Source organism: Theropithecus gelada, chromosome 1, assembly GCF_003255815.1.
Source record: "Theropithecus gelada isolate Dixy chromosome 1, Tgel_1.0, whole genome shotgun sequence".
Classification (NCBI taxonomy): Eukaryota; Metazoa; Chordata; class Mammalia; order Primates; family Cercopithecidae; genus Theropithecus; species Theropithecus gelada.
In genome coordinates, this window is record NC_037668.1 from 182,386,167 (window position 1) to 182,407,279 (window position 21,113).

Here is a 21,113-nt window from a genome sequence, read left to right on the forward strand (position 1 = left end):
TTTTTTTTTAAATCTGGCCTAGATGGAATCATATAAATCTTAAATCATAATGCAAATCTTAAAGGTCTGGTTTCCACCAATCCTTACCCATTTTGTTTTCCCCCAGCACTAGAGAGCCTAACCTACCCTCACCCCTTTTCAGCATTCTTGCTCCAAACAACCACCTATTTTAAGATGTCAATGACCCTTTCCCAAATTCTACAAATTCACCCCAGTTTTGCCAACCGACCCCAGCGCCTGCCCGGACACATTCCCCTCCCTCCCAGTAGATTTGATACCGAGTTCAGGTTCTGCAGATCCCGTCGTGATGCTGTCACACAGCACTGACAGATAAGATTTGACCTTTCGCCTCCGTCCTTGGGGACCTCCCGCTGGCCAAGTAGGGTAGTTCCAACCCCAGGAAACGGGCTTCCCGCTCAGGAACGCAGCCCCTAGCAGCGCACAGTCCGAGGTAACGTCTCCGGCAATTAGAACGATGCTGGGCGCCCGGGTGTGCATCACTCCGCCTCATACTCCTGCCAACTGTAGGGCACTAGGTCCGGCAGCCAGTCCATCCCACCCACATCCAAGTCCCAGCCAGTCGGACCTTACGCAGGACCCGGATGACAGGTCGTTGACGGCTGCAGCAAAAGTCAATGCCACCTGCCGCTGCTGCCCATCACCGACAACCTCAGACCCCCTAGACTGGACCGCAGAAAAGCGTTTCTATGGGAACCCCTGGGAATCACGTGACGCACTCGGACGACCAATCGTTTCTTACCTCCGCCCGCGATCCTGGTTTCGGCCCTCCCTCTCGCCCCCGCCTCCTTCGCCCAGCCCCGCCCCTTGCCTACGGAGAGCCCGCGCCTGCGCGCTGTATCCTGCGCGCTCCCTCCCCCGCGCGCGCTCTCCGTGAAAGAGTGGGGGCGGCGTGGGAGGCGCCAGGAGAGCGTGAACCTGAGGAGGAAGCAGCAGGGTTGGCGCGCAGGCCCAGAACCGTCCGAGCCACGGCAGCCGGCGACGCCCCAGAGCGGAAGAGGGAAGTGAATCAGGCGCCGGGCAGTGGGCTGGTGGGCTCGGCTTGCTGAGGTAGAGGCAGCTCCAAGAAGAGGCCTTTGCCGCTGGTAGGGATTGGGATGTCGAAGAACACAGTGTCGTCAGCCCGGTTCCGGAAGGTGGACGTGGATGAATATGACGAGAACAAGTTCGTGGACGAAGAAGATGGGGGCGACGGCCAGGCCGGGCCCGACGAGGGCGAGGTGGACTCCTGCCTACGGCAATATCCTTGCATTCGCCGCCCTCCCCACCCTAGCCCAGCCCAGCCCGCCCTTGTCCAGAGACCCGGGAGCCTGAAGGATCCGCGGGGCACCGGCGCGGAGCTGCCCTGTCTACCTGCGGCTAAACCTGTCTCTTTGGGGTCTCCTGCTCTGAGAGGGCAGGAGGAAGCCCCCGTTTCCTACTCAGGAGCCAGGAGACGCGAGGGTCCCACTCTTGGAAGCCTGCCCTCACCCGCGCGCCTTCCACGCCCCCAGATTCCTCAGGTTGCACCCGAGTGCCTGCCTGCCTCGGGAACCGGTCCCGCCGGCCGCGCCTTCGCGGCGTTGGGGAAGGCGGCCCGGGCTGGTGGGGAAGGCTGGTGCCGAGCGCCTAAGTTTTTCTTCCTAGAACTCTATTTCCCGGAGTCACATTAGCTCCAGAAATTTCTGATTGTGGGGAACCTGCGTCTTTCCTTAGTGATTTTGTTTTTTGTTGCGTTTTTGTTATTGCTAGCATTAAGATAGTTTATTCCTTACCGGGGGCAGAAGGTAGATGGTACGGTTCGAAAATTGAGGTCCCCTATGCTTTCAGCCCATTGGCCTTTAAAAAAAGAAAAAGGGAGGGGGGGATTTGACAAAATATACATTGCACAGAATTTGTTAACCGGGGGAGGGGAATGAATACAATTTTTTGTGTTCCTAAAATTGATTCCATTTTAGTTAAAATATGGCTGTCAGTTCCCGGTTTCTGTTTTTGCATATTTGAATATTCATAACTTTGACTTCGTATTTGCATTACATCTTTTTTAGAAAAATGTAAATGTTGCAAAAAACCGAAGCTATAGTTTTAGAAAATCTCAAACACTGGCTTTTTATGCATTTCTAATTATTGGATGTATTCATAAGGAAGACTCAATGTCCTGTTATATGAGGAAAATGTGAGTGAAAATATTTAATGGCAACAGTATCCTTTTTTAAAGGCACCTAAATATAGCATTAGACATTTATCAATATATAGCTAGTCCTTTGATTGCCACAACTTTCACAATTAATTAGCTGTTGCTCTTTTGTATTATTTAAATAAGTGCTTGGGGTCATAAAAAATGAGCTAATCACATGAGGCATGCTTCTCTAGAAATCCTTGCAGCCTTGAAAATAACAGCTTGTCAACCAGAGATTTTGTGTGTGTAAGAACTTTTTCTGCGGAAGATAAATGGTGAACATGCTTCCTAAAAACATTTGTGATGGACAGATGGTGTTTTATGAAACCCCAATGTATTTTAGGTAATTTATGGTGACTGCTGTGTCCATATCAGTGGATCCGCTTTTTGATCAGTACATCTTAAAATAAAAAGATACTGTCTTTTCTTACCCTTACATACAGCCAGGAAAGACAGCCCTAGTGGTGGGGTACTAGAGATGGAGGAACAAGTGAACTCTGTGGTTTTCCTTTTAGGGGAATGTCTGGTACATTCTGACAGTCTGATTGGCCTTCTGTTTCTCATGCTTGCTAACTCACTAGTGCTTTCAAAGAGAGTCTGAATTTAATAGGTATGGTCTAACACAGTTTGAATAACCTTTGTGAAATATGAGAGAAAATATCTAAAGCAAAAAAGCTGCCACCTAAGGGACGTATGAATTATTACATCTTCTGTGATGCCTCTTTTCATCAATATTGAGAGACTACTAATGTGTATCATTGAGATTGCTAATCTGCCAGCATGTTCTACCAGCATTTCAGTTAATATAGAATATAGTAAAAGTTTGGTCTTTATTTTTTCAATTAGAATCACAGGAAAAGACATATTTTGGTTGATAATAGGTTATTTCATTTGGGGGACTAATAATTCTGATACATATTTTAGAATTTCTTTAACACCACTCTAGGTAATGTTTGCATATGTATCTCACTGGGCAATGAAAGACTATCAAGGTGTTCATTTGATAGTTAGAACCAAAGGTGAAACAGTCTTTGCTTTATTAAAAAGAAAGTCTAATGTTCTGTTTTGCTTTTGATATCTTGCCTTTGATTAACATCCTGGAAACCAACACATTGAATTTCCAGTATTGAACATGGTGACCAGTAATTTTCTTTTTATATGTAAAGCAAGTCTTCAGAACCAGTGGTTATAATACTTTCCTGGGGGCCATGCTTTGCTGCTACACCCTTAACTTCCATCACAGGAAACATGACAGCTGCCCTACAGGCAGCTCTGAAGAACCCCCCTATCAACACCAAGAGTCAGGCAGTGAAGGTGAGTCGCAGACTACAACACAGTGATCTCTGCTGATATCTTATTCTTAGTAAAATCCTCTGCAGTTGCAAAAAAAAAAAATCAATATTTTAACCGTTTGCTAACTTTGACATAGAAGAGTTTATAATGTAGTTTGATAGGTAAAAATTTCACGTGAAAAAATAGCCCTGTAATGTAGTTATGATAATGCTGCATGGTAAGACGCAGTGAATTCAAATAGTGAAATCATTTATGTGTGTTTTTAGAGGAGACCACTCAGGCTGAATTTGAACAAAGGTTTGAAAAATAAGTTAAACCTTTACAAAAATAAACAGATTGTAATTGCTTTTTAAAGATTTTTTAAAACCGTACAAATACTAAATATTTATTATAGAAAGCTCAGACATATGGGAAGGTTAAAAAGATAGTCATTTATGGTCCCACTACCCAGAGATAACAGTTACTACTTTGGGGCCTTGCTATATTGTTAGAGTTCCCTTTTGTTTTTTAAGAATGAAATTTTATAACCTGCTTTTTCGGCTGTATGCAATGTACAAGAGATTTCCTTCGCAATAAGTTTATTTCTATAGCATTTTTAACAGTTGTATATGGATAAGCTGCAGTGTATACATAACTAATCTTTTGTTATATATTTAGACTGACTTTTCCTATTGTGAACCACTGAAATGAATATTTTTTGGTAAATTTTTAATTGTTCTCTTTGAATAAATTGCTAGCAGTGAATTACTGGATCAAAGAACACACTTTTTTAAGGCTTTTGGTACATGTAGTGTTGCCAAATTGCCCTTCAGAATGGTTGTGCAACTTACATTCTCTGCAGTCTTTTAGTAGTTCTTAACCTATTTAAGTATTTATTTAAAATGATGCCCATAGCATCAACCTCATTGTCCATAGCTGTTCGTACATCCTAGGAGCTTCAAGAATCTCAATTGAGTAGTAGTAAGTAATAACTTAGGTAAATGCGTAATAATTATCTAGGTAACATAATTTTTTATCGGGGAAAAATTGCTTTGGTTTTTACAAGTTGTAAAGAATGTCGTTGAAATTTCATTTTTACCCTGGATGCAAAGATATGTTTTCTAAATGTGGTGATTGCATAGTCTTTAAACCAAAGATAACAATAGGTAGTAGAAACATTGTGTGAAATCCTGACCAGTAGGAATGCTGGAGGTAGCCCTTTGTGTTGAATGGAAGAAGAAACGAATTGTTGAAAAGGTCAGTTAAGTGTTCCCTTTGCTTGCTTGAATGGGTAAGAAAATAACTGCTTTTGAAGCAGGCTTTTGCTAAAGAAAAAAGATCATTATTAATGAACATCACTATATTTCGTATCTACAGTCAATTCATATAAATTACAATTTTCTTTTAAGACAGCTTTGTTTAAAAATTTTAAAAGAAAGTTTTTAAGAAAAAATTACTTCTGAAGAATAATTCAAGGTGGAAATGCAAATCTGCTTCCTTGTTTTATGGGGTTTCTTTTTTTTTTTTTTTTTTTTGAGACGGAGTCTCACTCTGTTGCCCAGGTTGGAGTGCAATGGCGCAATCTCTGCTCACTGCACCCTCCGCCTCCCGGATTTAAGCGATCCTCCTGCCTCAGCCTCCCGAGTAGCTGGGATCACAGGCACCTGCCACTATGCCCGGATAATTTCTGTATTTTTAGCAGAGACAGGATTTTACCGTTTTGGCCAGGCTGGTCTTGAACTCCTGACGTCAGGTGATCTGCCCATCTCGGCCTCTCAATGTGCTGGGATTACAGCTGTGAGCCACCACACCCGGCTGTTTTGTTGGAATTTTGTTTTTAAGATCAAGACATAAAATTTAAATGTTGTTTTAATAAATTGTTAAATTATCACATTGATCTGTTAGCAAATCCTCTTGGCTCTGCCTTCAGTTATGTCAATAGTTTGTCTAGTTTTTAACCACCTCCACTGCTACTGTGCTCACCACATCCGGCCTGTATTACTGCAATTACCTCCTAATTGCTCTCCCTGCTTCTGCCTTATCCCCTACCCCCACCGCTTATTCTCTGTAACGTAGATGCCAAAGCGATCCTGTTAAAATGTGAGTCAGATTATGGCACTGCTCTTAAAACCTTCCAATGTCTTCTTATTTCTCTCAGTAAAAGCCAAACTCCTTACAATGCCTGGAGACCTTACACGATCTGTCCTCCCATAACCTCTGACTTGCTCACCTGCTTTTCTCCCACCAGTCCACTCCAACCACATTGGGTTTTTTTCCTATTCCTAGAACACACTGAACACACACTAATAGTGTGTTCTTTCCTCTGTCTGAAACACTTTCCTCAGTTATCCCAGGCCTTCCTCTTTCACGTCCTTCAGGTCCTTACTCAAATGTCACCTTCTTAGTGTGGCCTTTCTGAAATTCTAAACCATCCTCATACAGATATGTCTAAATGTTCTGTTATTTACTTACCCACCAGGACCGGGCAGGCAGCATTGTCTTGAAGGTGCTCATCTCTTTTAAAGCTAATGATATTGAAAAGGCAGTTCAATCTCTGGACAAGAATGGTGTGGATCTCCTAATGAAGTATATTTATAAAGGATTTGAGAGCCCCTCTGACAATAGCAGTGCTGTGTTACTGCAATGGCATGAAAAGGTAAATTATGAATTATAAATCTACATAACTGGTTCTTTTACAATAGGGGATGACAGTGACGACCTCTCTCACCTAAATAACCATTTTGACTTGGTTGTACATTTTTTATTACAAATAAAATGCATGAAAATGATAGTTCATATTTATGTTTACTAGCCTTGGTCTTAAGAGATTCTAATTCCAACACTTGTGTTTATTCAGCAACGATTATTAGTAATTAAACATAATCTTGAACTCTGAATTAAATCAAAACTTTGTAAAAGAAAATAAGCAGTATAAATCAAGAATTCTTTCACAGTGACCAAAGGGTGAAAACAACACAAGGATCATCAACAGATGAACAGGTAAATTGTAGTACATACATACAATGGAATATGATTCAACCATAAAAAGGAATGACATTCTGACACATACTATAACATGAGTAAACCTTGAAAACATACCATGTGAAATAAGCCAAATACAAAAGAACTAATATTTTATAATTTTACTTATATAAAATAATCTAAGATAGGCAAACACAAAGGGACAGAAAGTCCTTAGAGGTTACCAGGAAGTAGGAAAAGTAAGGAATAGGGAGTTAGTGCTTAATGGGTACAGAGTTCCTGCTTGGAGTGGTAAAAAAGTTATGGAAACAGATAGTGGTGATGGCTACAATACATTGTAAATGTAATTAATGCCAATGGATTTTACGCTTAAAGATGGTTAAAATGGCAAATTTTGTGTTAGATATTTTACAACTTTTTTTTAAAGAATTAGGGGTTTGGAGGATCAAGAATTCTTAAATCATTTTTTTCTATTTTCATGCATATATTTTGCAATGTAAGTAGATGCTGGTACATCATCTGTCAAAAGAGTACAAGGGATTTTGAGCTTTGGGTAAAAAACTGGATAACATGTAAATAGAACCAGCCATAAAAATATTAAGTGTTTGAAGTGTATCTGAATGAAAACACACACATAAGAGAAAAGTACATAGTAAACTTCTTGTTTAGCCTTGGTGAAGTCACTTTATCCCTCATACACTATCAAAAAGAACTAACATTTATGGATAGGGTAACCATTCCTCACAATTTTCCCAGGATAGCCCCAATTTATGCTTGTTGTCCCATCATAACTATAAATAGTTCCCCCTTTTACTCTAAAATGTACCAGTTTGGATAGTAATTTATATGGCACCCCATTCATGGAACACTTTCTGTTGCCAGGCACCATACTATTAATGTTTTAATTTAATCTTTACAGCAACCCTATGAAGTACATAAATATCTTTATCATCCTTAATTTACAGATGAAGAGCCAGCTTTAAAACCAAGCAGCCTAGTTCTAGTATAGCCTCAAGATTGCAGTGAACATTGATTAAGCACTTATTATATTCCAGATACTCTTCCAAGGACTTTATAAATATTAACTCATTTAATCCTCATGAAAACGGAGGGAAATGTTTGCTATTATTCCTCTTTTGTAGCTGAGGAAACTGAGGCATGTGTGAAGCCTTCATTTCTTCCAAATGTCAGTCACCAGTTTTTACCAATCTTCTAAGTATTTCTGAAATCTATCTGTTCAAGTGTATCTAATGCAGCTGTTCACAGCATCTCTCCCAGTCTGTTGCCATAGCTTCCTGACTGGTTGCCCAGCTACCAGTTTTGCCTCCCTCAAATCTGTTCTCTACCCAGCTAACAGAATGATCTCTTTAAAATCAGAATTGCCCTTGTCAGTCACCTGCAGGATAAAGTCAAAGTTCGCAAGTCTGGTTTCATCTTCCATGTCATTCTTCCCCTCAGGCTATAGCAATGCCAGCCTTTTTCCTGAATGCACCATATCGTTTCACACCTCCATACATTTGCTCATGATTTTCTGGTGTTAGCCTGTCACCTGCTCGTTCTTTTAATGTGTCATTTCCTCCAGGAAGCCTTAGCTGAAACATTCCTCTGTACTGTTAATCTGGGTATAAACCACTCCCTGGTGCTTTAATAGCACCTGAAGCACAACTCTCATTTCATACATTAGATTAAAATTATCTGTTTATATGTCTGTCTCCTCGTGCTAGACCAGAAAATGCTGTATTTGTTCACTTTTGTATCCCCAGCATCTGGCACAGTACTCAGTATACAAAGGTATTCCATAAATATTTTTGAACAGAAAGAAACCAGAGCTCAGATTCCTAATACTTGATCATTACTCTCTGTTTTTCAAATTAGAGTCAGAGTTAAAGTTTCTAAGTTCTTAACTATTAAACAATACCTTCTTTCTTTGGGAGAAAAAAATCTGACAAAGGCTAACTAATCGAAGTGGAAGTTGGGATGGTTGATCCCAGTTTGAATTTTCTCCTGACTGTGTGGTGAGAATGAGAGATGCAGAATGTCCACCTGTTTTGAGCAGGAAGACTACACTGCAGATTTTTTAAAACATTATTTAGAATTAATGTACTAGAATGTAAACTAGTATCTCACTAAACTGTAAGCTCATGAGGGCAGGGACTTTCAAGGTTTTGTTTATTACTGTAACCCCAGTGCCAAGAACAGTAGTACCTGGTGCGTAATTGGCGTTCAAGAATTTATTATTTGTTAAATGATAAATTCAGGGTCTATAGCCATGCCCATTTCTTCTGTAAGAAAAATGTTTTACTTAATATGAGAATTGACCTTTTACGATTCTGTCAACATTTACATCTTGGTTTGTTTTTAGGCACTTGCTGCTGGAGGAGTAGGGTCCATTGTTCGTGTCTTGACTGCAAGAAAAACCGTGTAGTCTGGCAGGAAGTGGAAATCTGCGTCAGGAGTGGGAATTGCTGGTACAAAGACCAAAACAACCAAATGCCACCGCTGCCCTGTGGGTAGCATCTGTTTCTCTCAGCTTTGCCTTCTTGCTTTTTCATATCTGTAAAGAAGAAAATTACATATCAGTTTTCCTTTAATGAAAATTGGGATAATATAGAAGAAATTGTGTTAAAATATAAATGTTTCATCCTTTCAAAACCATTTCAGTGATGTTTATACCAGTCTGTATATAGTATAATTTACATTCGAGTTTAATTGTGCAATTTTTAACCCCTATTGGCTGGTTTTTTGTTTTGTTTTGTGTTATTTTTACCTAATACTGAGAGATTTGGTTAGAATTTGAGGCCAGTTTCCTAGCTCACTGCTAGTCGGGAAATGATATTTATAAAAAATATGAGAGACTGGCAGCTCTTAACATTGCAAAACTGGACCATATTTCCCTTATTTAAGCAAAATATGTTTTTGGAATAAGTGGTGGGTGAATACCACTACTGAGTTCTAGCTTTGTTTTTGCTTGCCTCCTGATTATCTGTACTGTGGGTTTAAGTGTGCCACTTTCTCTCAGCATCCAATAATCATGGCCTCTCAATTTATTTGTGGTCGCCCAGGGTTCAGAGCAAGAAGTCTTGCTCTATACAAATGTATCCATAAAATATCAGAGCTTGTTGGGCATGAACATCAAACTTTTGTTCCAATAATATGGTACTGTTTGGAAAAAAACTGTAAATCAGAAAGAATGATTTGCAGAAAGAAAGAAAAACTATGGTGTAATTCAAACTCTGGGCAGCCTCTGAATGAAATGCTACTTTCTTTAGAAATATAATAGCTGTCTTAGACATTATGAGGCATACAACTAGTATTTAAGATACTATTTAATATGCCCCATAAATGTCTTCAGTGTTCTTCAGGGTAATTGGGATCTCAGAAGATTTGGTTCAGATCCAAACAAATACACATTCTGTGTTTTAGCTCAGTGTTTTTTTAAAAAAGAAACTGCCACACAGCAAAAAATGGTTTACTTTGTTGGACAAACCAAATCAGTTCTGAAAAAATGACCGGTGCTTATAAAAAGTTATAAATATCCAGTAGTTCCAAAACAAACCACCTGATCAAGGAGGAAGTCAGCTTGTGATTAGTATTTACATTGGACACCAGTTTTGTAATCACTGACTTTGTGCAAACTGGTGCAGAAATTCTATAAACTCTTTGCTGATTTTGATACCTGCTTTTTGTTTCATTTTGTTTTGTTTTGTAAAAATGATAAAACTTCAGAAAATAAAATGTCAGTGTTGAATAATTTATTTTTCTTTGACTTTAACACTTACGAATGTATGGTTAATTAAGAGGAAAGGTTTTCTGCTTCTAGCACCAAGTACTATACTCTTAACAGGAACAATTTGGTAGGGTTTTTATAAGACTATATAGATAGAAGATGATAGAGAAGAGAGTCATTAATGATGTCAGAGCACTGCTGAAGCCTTTGGAGTGATTCCATAGCCCTCTGGATGGCAGCTGAATACCTGTATGTAGTATCACTGCCCAAAGACCTGGACTAGATAGGGCAAAGTAGCCTAGCAGCTGCAGTCATTCATTCCCAGCCTCCAAAATTCTCTTTCTTACACCTCAGATCTATTTATTGTACTGACCTACTCACAGCAACTTCTGTTTGGTTTCGATCTGCGCCTGACTAGATTCCCACTTTAAAACACTTCCAGGCAATTCCTGGGTTAAGATAAGCTAAGCAATAGGTATTATTTTTAAATGTTACTTAGAGATAGGGACTTGCTATGCTGCCCAGGCTGGAGTGCGGTGGCTGTTCACAGGTGCGATCATAGTGCACTGAAGCCTCAAACTCCTGGCTTCAGGCAATCCTCCTGCCTCAGCCTCCGGAATAGCTGGAACTACAGGCGCACATGCCACTGTGCCTTAGCCAATAGGTATTAGCGGTAGTCAAGTAGGTATAGCATAACCAATTACAAACTTTAAAATCAAATGATACCAAATGTTTTTTCATAAAATCCTTAACATCACTTTCATAACAAGCATTTGGAAAAATTCTGGAGTTCATATTCTGTGTTCACATGAATGGATGTATTTAGAATCTGCCAGTCTATCAGCTTTACTGAGGGGAGATAATAAAAATATTTAACAAGTAGTATAATGTAGAGACCGAGTCAAAATGGATACCAGCTGGGAACAACTGGTTCAGCTGTTGCCTCCTGACTAAATGTCAGCCCAGGGTGTAGTGACCATGACACAATACTATCCTTGGTGAAAAGCGTTGGGAATAGGATTAATTGTGGGGGAAAAAATGCCATAGGGATACTTTTAGCACAGAAGTAGTTGTTTACCTCCCATTCTCCTCTTTTAATCTCAGTGGTTTTATTATTTGGTTTCTTTTTTGCCATTTTACAAAGGGGAAGAGGAAAACATAACCCCTTCTTGGTCATTGGGTAACAGCACCATTTAGGTAACAGTCATACTTGATGGCAAGTATGATGATATTTTAAGGACATGAAATCAATGTGTAGATGGTACAAATTAACCATATTCTTTTTAAAGCATTTCCTGTGATCCCAGGCTCACGAGGACATAACAGAAGAATAAGGTCTGAATCTTGGGCACCAGTTTGCTGTCAGCCTAATTGAGAAGTAAGGTTAAGCACTTGAAAATCAATGTCATACAAAAAAAAAAGAAAATTAACGTCATACAATTTAGCATTTGACTGTAAATGCAGTAGTCAGTGTTGGGAGAACAACAAAATCAGGGTGGATCAGAGTATTTAAAGTGAGACATTAATTTGAACTAATCCTTTGGAGGGGCAGAAAGGACAAACAGTCCAAGTGAAATGAACAGAGTAGAAAGAGAAAGTTAAAAGTGGGCTTAATAATCACCGTTCTTGCAGTTTTAATGTTTAACATAAAATTCTAGATGGTGTATTAGGATCAGAAACTATCTCCATGGTAGATTCAAGAAAGTCAAATTATAGGAAATCATAAATTTTTATTAGCTGAAATAGACATTGAGGGTCACTCACCCCATGTAAAAGGTAAAAAGAAAGGGAAAATTAATTTTTTTTTTTTTTTTTGAGATGGAGTCTAGCTCTGTCACTCAGGCTGGAGTGCAATGGCACAATCTCGGCTCACTGCACCTCCCAGGCTCAAGCGATTCTCCTGCCTCAGCCTCCAAAGTAGCTGGGATTACAGGCACACGTCACCGTGCCCAGCTAATTTTTGTATTTTTAGTAGAGATGGGGTTTCACCATGTTGACTAGGCTGGTCTTGAACTCCTGACCTCAGGTGATCCACCCGCCTTGGCCTCCCAAAGCGCTGGGATTACAGGCGTGAGCCACGGTGCCCAGCTAGATTGATTAATTTTTAGATACACAGGTTTTCCTTTAGATTTACAAATAACATCACCTTACAGACAAAATATTTTAAAAGCACCGAAATAATTGAAAGACACCCAGTTACAAAACAGACCAACGACCTCTGTAGAACCGAGTGCCCTAAAACAAGGCTTCTTCTGTCCATATTCCTGCCGCGGTACCTCTGCCGCACTCCCTCTCCACCTCAGCCCAGTGTCACTAATACAACATGTGAAAACCCCAATGTGAAAACGTTCTGTGCAGGTGCCTCTTGTACGATTCCAGATACGGAGGCCCGGGGAGCCCACAGAGGTACAGCAAGTCATCTGCCTCAAGGTGGCGCTACTTGACCACATTGATGATCCAACCACAAGCAACATGGGACACAGCATTCACTTTAACATTTCTGTTTTCCTTTATCATTTCTGCTTCTCAAGTGTGTAAGAGTAATAAATTATCTATGTTTACATCTCTTATTTGTCTCTGAAACAGTTCGCTAGAATCCACACCACATGAAACACAAATTGAGTAGCGTATGACCCACCTGAATTACAAAGCATTCTAAAACTCCCATGTTTTTCAGCCTAGCAATTAGCTGCTGCTCTGCAAGACACACCATCTTGACCTTTCTGCTAGACTGTATGGGCCCCCTGAAGTCATAGTAGCTGTCTCTTACTCATCCCCACATTCCCTTGGCATAGTTGATGTTCAACAAATATCTCTTGGTTGCGTAACATTGAACGAGCCAAGTCACCTAAGAAATCCTTAACGGCTGGGTGCGGTGGCTCATGCCTGTAATCCCAGCAATTTGGGAGGCTGAGGCGGGTGGATCACCTGAGGTCAGGAGTTCGAGACAAACCTGGCTAACACAGTGAAACCCCGTCTCTACTGAAAATACAAAAAATTAGCCAGGCATTGTGGCGGGCGCCTGTAGTCCCAGCTACTCGGGAGGCTGAGGCAGGAGAATGGCGTGAACCCGGGAGGTGGAGCTTGCAGTGAGCCGAGATCGCACCACTGCACTCCAGCCTGGGCGACAGAGCAAGACTCCGTCTCAAAAAAACAAAGAAATCCTTAACTTATGCACAGGTTCTTAGGGTCCCTGAATAGGACAACACATCAGAAGTACAAATTGAGAACTATACAAAGAACAAAATAATTCTTGGGTTCAAATACCCTAGAGCCAATCAAGTTTAGTCACAAAGAATTTCAGTTCACTTCAGTGTGGACAGTTAAGAAGGGAATTGAATCTATCAGCCTCAGGTGGAAATCAGAGCCACCATGAGGAGCATGTGCAGCCCCTATAGTGTTTACCTCTACCAGAAGTCACCAGATAAAGTGGCTGAGGGACAGAATTCCAGCTCACATCTGGGTAACAGTGGTACCATGGGAGTTTATATGAACTGCTCATTATTCTGTGGCATCACCTTCTAAGAGCAGAGATGTGACCCAATACCCCTTATTTTCCTTAAAGATAACCATTAAATTATATCCATGAATTTATATCACCTTCCTTGACTTTATACCTAGATTTTTCTAATTCTGTCAACCCTTAGGGTAATGAATAACTTAAATGGCCAATGCCTCTGAATAACATCATGCTTCCTTTTGTTTCTCCAAAAATTTAATCAAGATGCCGGGGCAACTAAGATTTTCATCAATTTGCTAAGTTAAAGATCAGTGTATTCATTAGCCAATGATTCTATATTTTATTCATTTTAGTTTTTATTCATTTGTTTTCAAATAATTTGTTCATATTGTTCAATATTTAAAAGGTAAGAAATATGTACTGTGGTAATTTTCCATTCCACCCTAGTTCCTCTTTTGACAACCAAATACTATCACTTAATTCTTAGGCAGCCTTCTAGATATAGATATAGTGTATGTATTTACAGGCAAATACCTATATAAGATTTCTCCCCTTTGTGTACATAAATACTAACATACATAGTGTTCTGTGCCTTGCTTTTTTCATTAACAGTGTATTTTGCTGGTAATTTTCCTATCAATACATAAAGAACTTCCTTATTCTGTCAGAGGCATTTGAACCAGAGCAACTCCGTCTTGAATAGGAGCTGGGTAAAATAAGGCTGAGACCTACTGGACTGCATTCCCAGATGGTTAAGGCATTCTAAGTCACAGGATGAGATAGGAGGTCAACAGAAGATACCAGTCATAAAGACGTTGCTGATAAAACAGTTTGCAGTAAAGAAGCTGGCCAAAACCCACCAAATCCAAGATGGTGATGAAAATGACCTCTCCCTCTGGTCATCCTCACTGCTGCACTCCCACCAGCGCTTTGACAGTTTACAAATGCCATGGCAACATCAGGAAGTTATCCTATATGGTCAAAAAAGGGGAGGCATGAATAATCCACCCCTTGTTTAGCATATCATCAAGAAATAACCATTAAAATGGGCAACCAGCAGCCCTCGGGGCTGCTCTGCCTATGGAGTAGCCATTCTTTATTCCTTTACTTTCTTAATAAACTTGTTTTCACTTTACAGACTCGTCCTGAATTCTTTCTTGCGTGAGATACAAGAACGCTCGCTTGGGGTCTGGATCAGGACCACTTTCCAATAACAATTTTATTTTTATGACTGCATAATAACTCTATTCTGTAAATAAATGTACCATAATTTACTTAACCATTTCCCTGTTGATTTAGGTGGTTTCTGATCTTTTGCAATTACAGACAGTGCTACAGTGAATAGCATTATACACAAGCCATTTTACATATGTTCAAGCCTATTTTAGATCAATTCCTAAAGGTGAAAGTTAAGGTCAATTGGCGGGCATTTAAGGGAGATATTGCTAAATTGCCTTTCTTAAAGGTTTTATCAATTATACTTTCTCTAGCAATGTAGAAGAATGCATGTTTTCCTGCCCCTTTACCTGTTCTATGTGTTTGTCATAAAACATTTTTTAATCTTTTCAAGTCTGATGTTTTAAAAATGGTATCATATATTTGCATTTCTCTTAATGTAAATAAGATTCACATCTTTTCACGTCTAAAAGCCAGTTATATTTTCTTTTCTATATTTTTGTATTTCTATATTTTCTTTGCCCTTTTGATGGTCTTTTTCTTACTGATTTGTAGGAGCTCTTTTCTACAGGAATGTCAAATATTTCTTGCATTTTGAGTTTCACTTTATAATAGCTTTTGCTATAAATAAAAAGGTTATTTTTATTTTTATCAATTAAGTTTATTAATCTTTTCTTATGGAATTTAGAGTTCAAGTCATACTTAGAAAGATTTTCCCGGCTCCAAAATTTAAAAATAGAATTTTCATGAAGTGTTCTTGGATGTTTTTATGATTTTAAATTTTAGGGTTTTTATTTTAAAATATTCATATTTTTCTTCTCAACAATTGCTGCTCCAAATGTAAACTAGAAGAGATTAGTTGGTCCCCATGCGGAAGTCTTATCCTAATATATTGACTTGGTTGGTTTTCTCAGGACTTGAGTGTGTTTTCTTAAGACAAACTACCCAAAGTATTTCGCATGTGAAAGCACAGTTTCACTGTCATTCAGTCAAGTATTTACATGCTAAGGCTGCTTAAAATATTTAAAATACAATCCTTATCCTGCGGGATCTAGGTTCTAGGTAAGAGACACAAGCAACAACTAAAATTCAATAGTAAACAAGCTATAATAGAGAAAAGAGTAAATTCATATACAATAACAGATGGGGAGCAATTACTTCTGCAAGAGAGAATGTCAAGGAAAAGGTGTGAAAATGGAAGCATTTCAATGGGCCTTGAAGGCTAAGAGTTTACCAAATAGAAAACAGTAAGGGAATAGCAAGTCAAAGAAACAGCATGATTTCAGAATTCACACAATTAGTGAACATTCCAGAATCCTGTTCATTATTAGTATTAAATCAAGTTAATTAACTGATACCATGTTACCACTAAGCTTGAAGACTGGTTCCAAATTTTCTGGGCCCTCAGATCAAAAGTGTTTATTCTAACGAGAGGGAAACCATCTGCTGCTGAGATACAGCCACTTATGAGTTTCATGTTATAGCTGTTGTCGGGCCACGAAGTACACAGGCAGCGTATATCCTGATTGATAGTGACTCTCTGTGGTGCTGTATTGAGTAGGACATGTTTGAGCTCAGCAGGAAGATGGGCCATGAGAATTAGTGATGTCTGCCATGGGTTTTAGACATGTAGAATCACAACACTTATTTTATTCCTGCTCTAAATGATATATAATACCTGTATTATTTGGCCCTGGCCTTTATCTACAGCCCCATCCCCAACTGAAAGTAGGACCGCCTCATAGCACAAGCCCAGGGGACACCATTCATGCCACACAGTTGTGCTGTAAGGAGTGCCGTTCATATGAAATCAGTATAAACCAGGCTTCTGGGAGCCGTACTAATACTGTTTAATACTGCCTAAAGCTCTGCTTAACTTTTACATGCCAGCCACTGAAAACTCATGCTTACATTTCTCTGCAGGTCTGCTCCATTCTTGCTTTTATCACCAATAATCAGCCTCCTCTGCTTGACCAGTAACATGACAAAACACTCCACCAGAAGCCCCCTAAGTTTTCCATCATAAAGTTCAGGCACCAAGACCAAAACTGACTTTTCTTTCTCAGTTCCACTTCCGAAGTCCCAGGGAAGGATTCTGATTGGTCCAGCTTGAGTCTAGACTCAACCTCTGGATCAGTCAACTGAGACGAAGGCTGGATCACATTTTACTAATATAGCGACTTTCTTTGTAACTCTGCAGATGGAGTGTAAGGACAAAAAGGTCTCAGAAATGAGATTCTTATTACACAAAATAATAAATGTGTGTTTCATATATAAGTTCTGCTAGGTTAGGGTCCATGGATTATTCATCTTTGGTCACTTTATGAAACCTTGTGCATAATTAGGGTCCCTTATATTTATTGAAGTATTAAGGCACCTTTTGGTGAATAAATGAATATAGGTATTATTACCCCCATTTTAATGAGGTTAACTTGGAGAAGTATATTGCCTAGAAAAAAGTACATGTTACGGTGATCAATTAGAATTTAGGTGTCTGATTATTAACAAGACTTTTTTCACTTCAAGAAGGACTGCAAATAAAGTCTTATAAGAAGTGTGGGCAATGTGGCATAAAAAAAAGTTTTTACTTTGGAAAAACAGATCCAGCAAGCTATGTGGCCTCTGTCCAGTAACTTAACCTTTCTGAGCCTGTTTCTTCATCTGTAAAGTAAATATATCATCTACAACATGAAATTGTTATGAGACATAAATCAATAAGGCATGCCATATGTCTGGCTTATCTAGTAGGCTTTCAAGTAAGTTATATTTCCTTTGTGTACTAATTGATGGATTGATCTGGGTTTTACCTGGATTCATTTCTCAAATTTTCATCTATCTTATGTGTCTGCATGTTATTCTATTTGAACTTACCTTTTTTTGTTTTGTTTTGTTTTTATTTTTTAGAGGGTAGACTCTGGGAGGCCAGAAACTATGTCTATAGAGATTACTCTTTTTAAAGAATACCAAGCGAAAGGCTGGCTATGCCTGGGAATTGTAAACATGTTATTTGATGATAACAAAATCTAGATTACTGTTAAATGCCTAACTGGTCTCCTGACTGGTGATCTTCAACCAATTCTCTACACAGCAAGATATTTTTAATCAAAAAATTTAAAATCAAAATTATATTTTTCTACTTCTTAAAAGACTTTAAAGGCTTCCTATTGCTTTTAGTATCAAATCCAAACTCTTCAATATGGCCACACAATTTTGTCTCCTATCCTTCCTATTCACCACACTGTTCATGCCAGCCAGAGGTAAGATTCAGTTTACTTTCTCAGAGAAACTGTTCCTCACCCCATCTATCCAAATTAGATCCTCCTCAACCAGGCACAGTGGCTCATGCCTATAATCCCAGCACTTCGGGAGGCTGAGGCAGGAGGATCACTTGAGCCCATTAGTTTGAGACCAGCCTAGGCAACATAGGGAGACCCCATCTCAAAAAAAAAAAAAAAAAATTAGCTAGATGTAGTAGTGCACAGCTGTGCTCCCAGCTACTTGGGAGGCTGAGGCAGGAGGATCACCTGAGTCTTGGAGATCGAGGCTGCAGTGGGCCATGGTCATGCCACTGCACTCCAGCCTTGGTGACAAAGTGAGACTCTGTCTCAAAAAATGTATATAATAAATAAATAAATAAGGCTGGGTGCAGTGGCTCACGCCTGTAATCCCAGCACTTTGGGAAGCCGAGGCGGGCGGATCACGAGGTCAGGAGATCGAGACCATCCTGGCTAACACGGTGAAAACCCGTCTCTACTAAAAATACAAAAAAATTAGCCGGGCATGGTGGCTGGCGCCTGTAGTCCCAGCTACTCGGGATGCTGAGGCAGGAGAATGGCGTGAACCCGGGAGGCGGAGCTTGCAGTGAGCTGAGATCTGGCCACTGCACTCCAGCCTGGGTGACAGAGTGAGACTCCATCTCAAAAACAAAAAACAAAAGCAATAAATAAATAAGGCTCCCCTCATACCCTTGAGTAGATATTGCCCTTTTCCCATGTAGTGTTTGGCATTACTGTAATTTATGTTTATTATTTGTATTTTACAAATATGATTGATTATCTGTGTTACCACTACATGGCCCACTCCATGCAGACAGTGTGTGTGTTTCTGCTCACCTCAGATCTCCCATGTCTAGCACCCAGTACAAATTACTTGTCTGTTACTAGACAAGGCAACTATGTCCAGTTGCCCAATAGATAGCAGGTATGCAGAAAATATTTGTTGAATTCCTAAATGCTGAACAATAAAACGGACCAAGAATGTATTTGCTACCAATTACTACATAACAAATTACAACATAGTAGCTTAGAACAACAATGATTATTAAGACCCCTCATGTAAAATACATATACAAAAGAGGCAGGGCACCCTTCCGTGGAGGCTTCTCTACCCTCCCTAGAAGGCTTAGTTTCCAAATTCAGAAATCCTAGACAGTGAAGGTCATAAGAGGTGACCTGCCATACAGATATAGTTAATTTACATGTTATTGCCCCTAACAACGTGTTTCTGCCCCATTCGAATGGCTAGAAGGTCAATTTAGTTTTCCTACTATATCATTTATCTACTGCTACATTAAAAATTACCATCAAACTTAGAGGCTTAAAACAACGTACGTTTATTTATTATCCACAGTTGTTGGGGGTCGGGACTTTGAGCACAGCTAAGCTGGGTCCTCTGGCTGAGGGTGTCCCCCAGGCTACAATCAAGATGTGGGGCTGGAAGCTGTACTCATCTCAAGGTTCAACAAAAGCAGTGCCAGTTTTGCACACGTTGCTGGACTAAGGACCTCAGTGTATCCTGCCTGGCTCAGCCCAAGCACACCTCTCTTCAGGATGCTGAGAGAACAAAAGAACTGTGGAACTTCCTGAGCTCCAGCCTGTCCCAAGTGAAGCCCCTGGTGTTGGCCCTGAGCCCTTTGCTCAGCAATGGTGCATCTATTGTCGATAGTGAACAGCACCAGGGATGGAGTAACAGGAGACAGGAGAGCATCTCAGCACAAACAAAATTTGCGACGTGATACTGTGAAGTATTCATGGATGAGTCCCCCGCCCACCCTCCCTTTTATTTTGTGACTTCCTCCACCTGCCCCCATTCCTGTGGAGAAACAAGAGGCTGCCGTTCGTCCTACAGAATTGCCGTGGTGGAGCCAGAGAACAGAAATGACAAATAGTTGGCAATGGTCCACATGTCCCAGTGAAAGACAGGATGAAGAATGTTTGCTGACCAGTCTCCACTCTCCACCAGCCTCTCCTCTTCCAGCCACACTCTGCTCCTGCCCTCCCCTCCACCCCCCAGAAGATAAAGAAGGGAGAGAGACCAGCTGAAGGAGAAACAAGAGTTGTACGCTGGACAGGGATGCTGGAGTCCAGAGGAGGGAAGCTCACCTCTCCCAGAAATAGCTAGCTTCAAACGGAGACGTGACAGACCCCTGAGAAAAGTCTGGGGATTTCAGAGTAGGGAAACTTGAGTAGGTTTAACCCTGAAGTGCCTAAGAATGCCTGGAACTGAATGAGATGATATTTTCTGCCAGAAGAAACAGAACTAAAAATAGAGAGTCTGGAAAAAAAATAAAGACTTTTGTTTTGAGTATTCGTATTAGTGAGAATACGCATATTTGCCACAGAAGTGCAATTTTCTGAAGTGGATGTTTTTTGCTTTTGTTCTGCATCCCTCTTATCACGAAGACACGTTTTCTAAGCCTAGAAATCACATGTGTACTAACTGGTACAGTTTTAAAAAGAAAAAAAAAAAGGAGATTTATGGTTCAGCTCCAGCCCTCTGGAGATTTTCATCCGGAATGCTTAGATACTGAATGGGAAAGTAGACGGCACTAGATTTCCCCTCTACCCTTGCCAAAAAGATATGTTTCCCAGGCCCCTGTGCCCAGGCCTGCCAGACCCAATTAGGGAAAAAGAACCACATGACACTGAGGCTCATTTCACAGCCCTTTTTACTTCCCCGTTCTGAATGTGACTCAGGAGACACCCAGGAACTGGATGAGGATGAGAGGGCTCCATTTATCATTTAACAAGTGCCGCCTGGTGGCCTGCTATGGAGCATGCAAGAAGAGAGACTAGGAATAAGATTCATGCAAAAGAGACACTATGAATTCCCAAGCCTGGACTCCCCACCGTGCCTGGGTCCTTTCTCCTCTGCCCTCCTCACACCCTAGCCTGTGCTTGGCCTCCCCCAGAAGCAGAAAGGCTCTTCTTTTTCACCCTGGATGTGGGTGGTTTAGTTCTGAGACCTGAACTGGGGGATCAATTGACCAAAAGTAACAGGTGTTTTCCCCCCAAGTTGAGGAAAAGAACCTAAGAGTCTAT

At 40.3% G+C, this 21,113-nt stretch overlaps 2 protein-coding genes across 7 annotated transcripts in view; one reads left to right on the forward strand and one right to left on the reverse strand.

Annotated features, from left to right (window-relative positions):
• Window positions 1-728, reverse strand: part of RGL1 (ral guanine nucleotide dissociation stimulator like 1) — a 289,935-nt gene extending 289,207 nt beyond the window's left edge. For all 3 annotated transcript variants that reach the window (XM_025368454.1, XM_025368437.1, XM_025368463.1), the window contains exon 1: window positions 279-728. The gene's annotated coding sequence lies outside the window, so the exon portion shown is untranslated. The remainder of the gene's footprint in view (window positions 1-278) is intronic.
• Window positions 729-833: 105 nt separating this feature from the next.
• Window positions 834-12,705, forward strand: ARPC5 (actin related protein 2/3 complex subunit 5). Of its 4 annotated transcripts, none has more exons than XM_025368502.1 (4): window positions 834-1,258; window positions 3,409-3,490; window positions 5,928-6,104; window positions 8,793-10,181. In XM_025368502.1, the coding sequence occupies exons 1-4, from the start codon at window positions 1,116-1,118 to the stop codon at window positions 8,853-8,855; spliced, it is 465 nt and encodes a 154-aa protein (XP_025224287.1). In that variant the 5' UTR covers window positions 834-1,115; the 3' UTR covers window positions 8,856-10,181. The 4 variants fall into 4 exon arrangements, with proteins under 4 accessions (XP_025224287.1, XP_025224297.1, XP_025224306.1 ...); XM_025368512.1 differs by having other exon boundaries at window positions 3,418-3,490; XM_025368495.1 differs by lacking the exon at window positions 8,793-10,181 and adding an exon at window positions 12,516-12,705 and having other exon boundaries at window positions 992-1,258; window positions 3,418-3,490.
• The last annotated feature ends 8,408 nt before the right edge of the window (window positions 12,706-21,113 follow it).

What these genes read in the sequence shown, in the direction of transcription:
- ARPC5 (XM_025368495.1), top strand. Translation starts at nt 1,116, where the DNA reads ATGTCGAAGAACACAGTGTCGTCAGCCCGGTTCCGGAAGGTGGACGTG. An exon ending in GTGGACTCCTGCCTACGGCA is followed by an intron (nt 1,259 to 3,417) that starts ATATCCTTGCAT and finishes AACTTCCATCAC; the next exon opens with AGGAAACATGACAGCTGCCC. An exon ending in CCAAGAGTCAGGCAGTGAAG is followed by an intron (nt 3,491 to 5,927) that starts GTGAGTCGCAGA and finishes CTTACCCACCAG; the next exon opens with GACCGGGCAGGCAGCATTGT.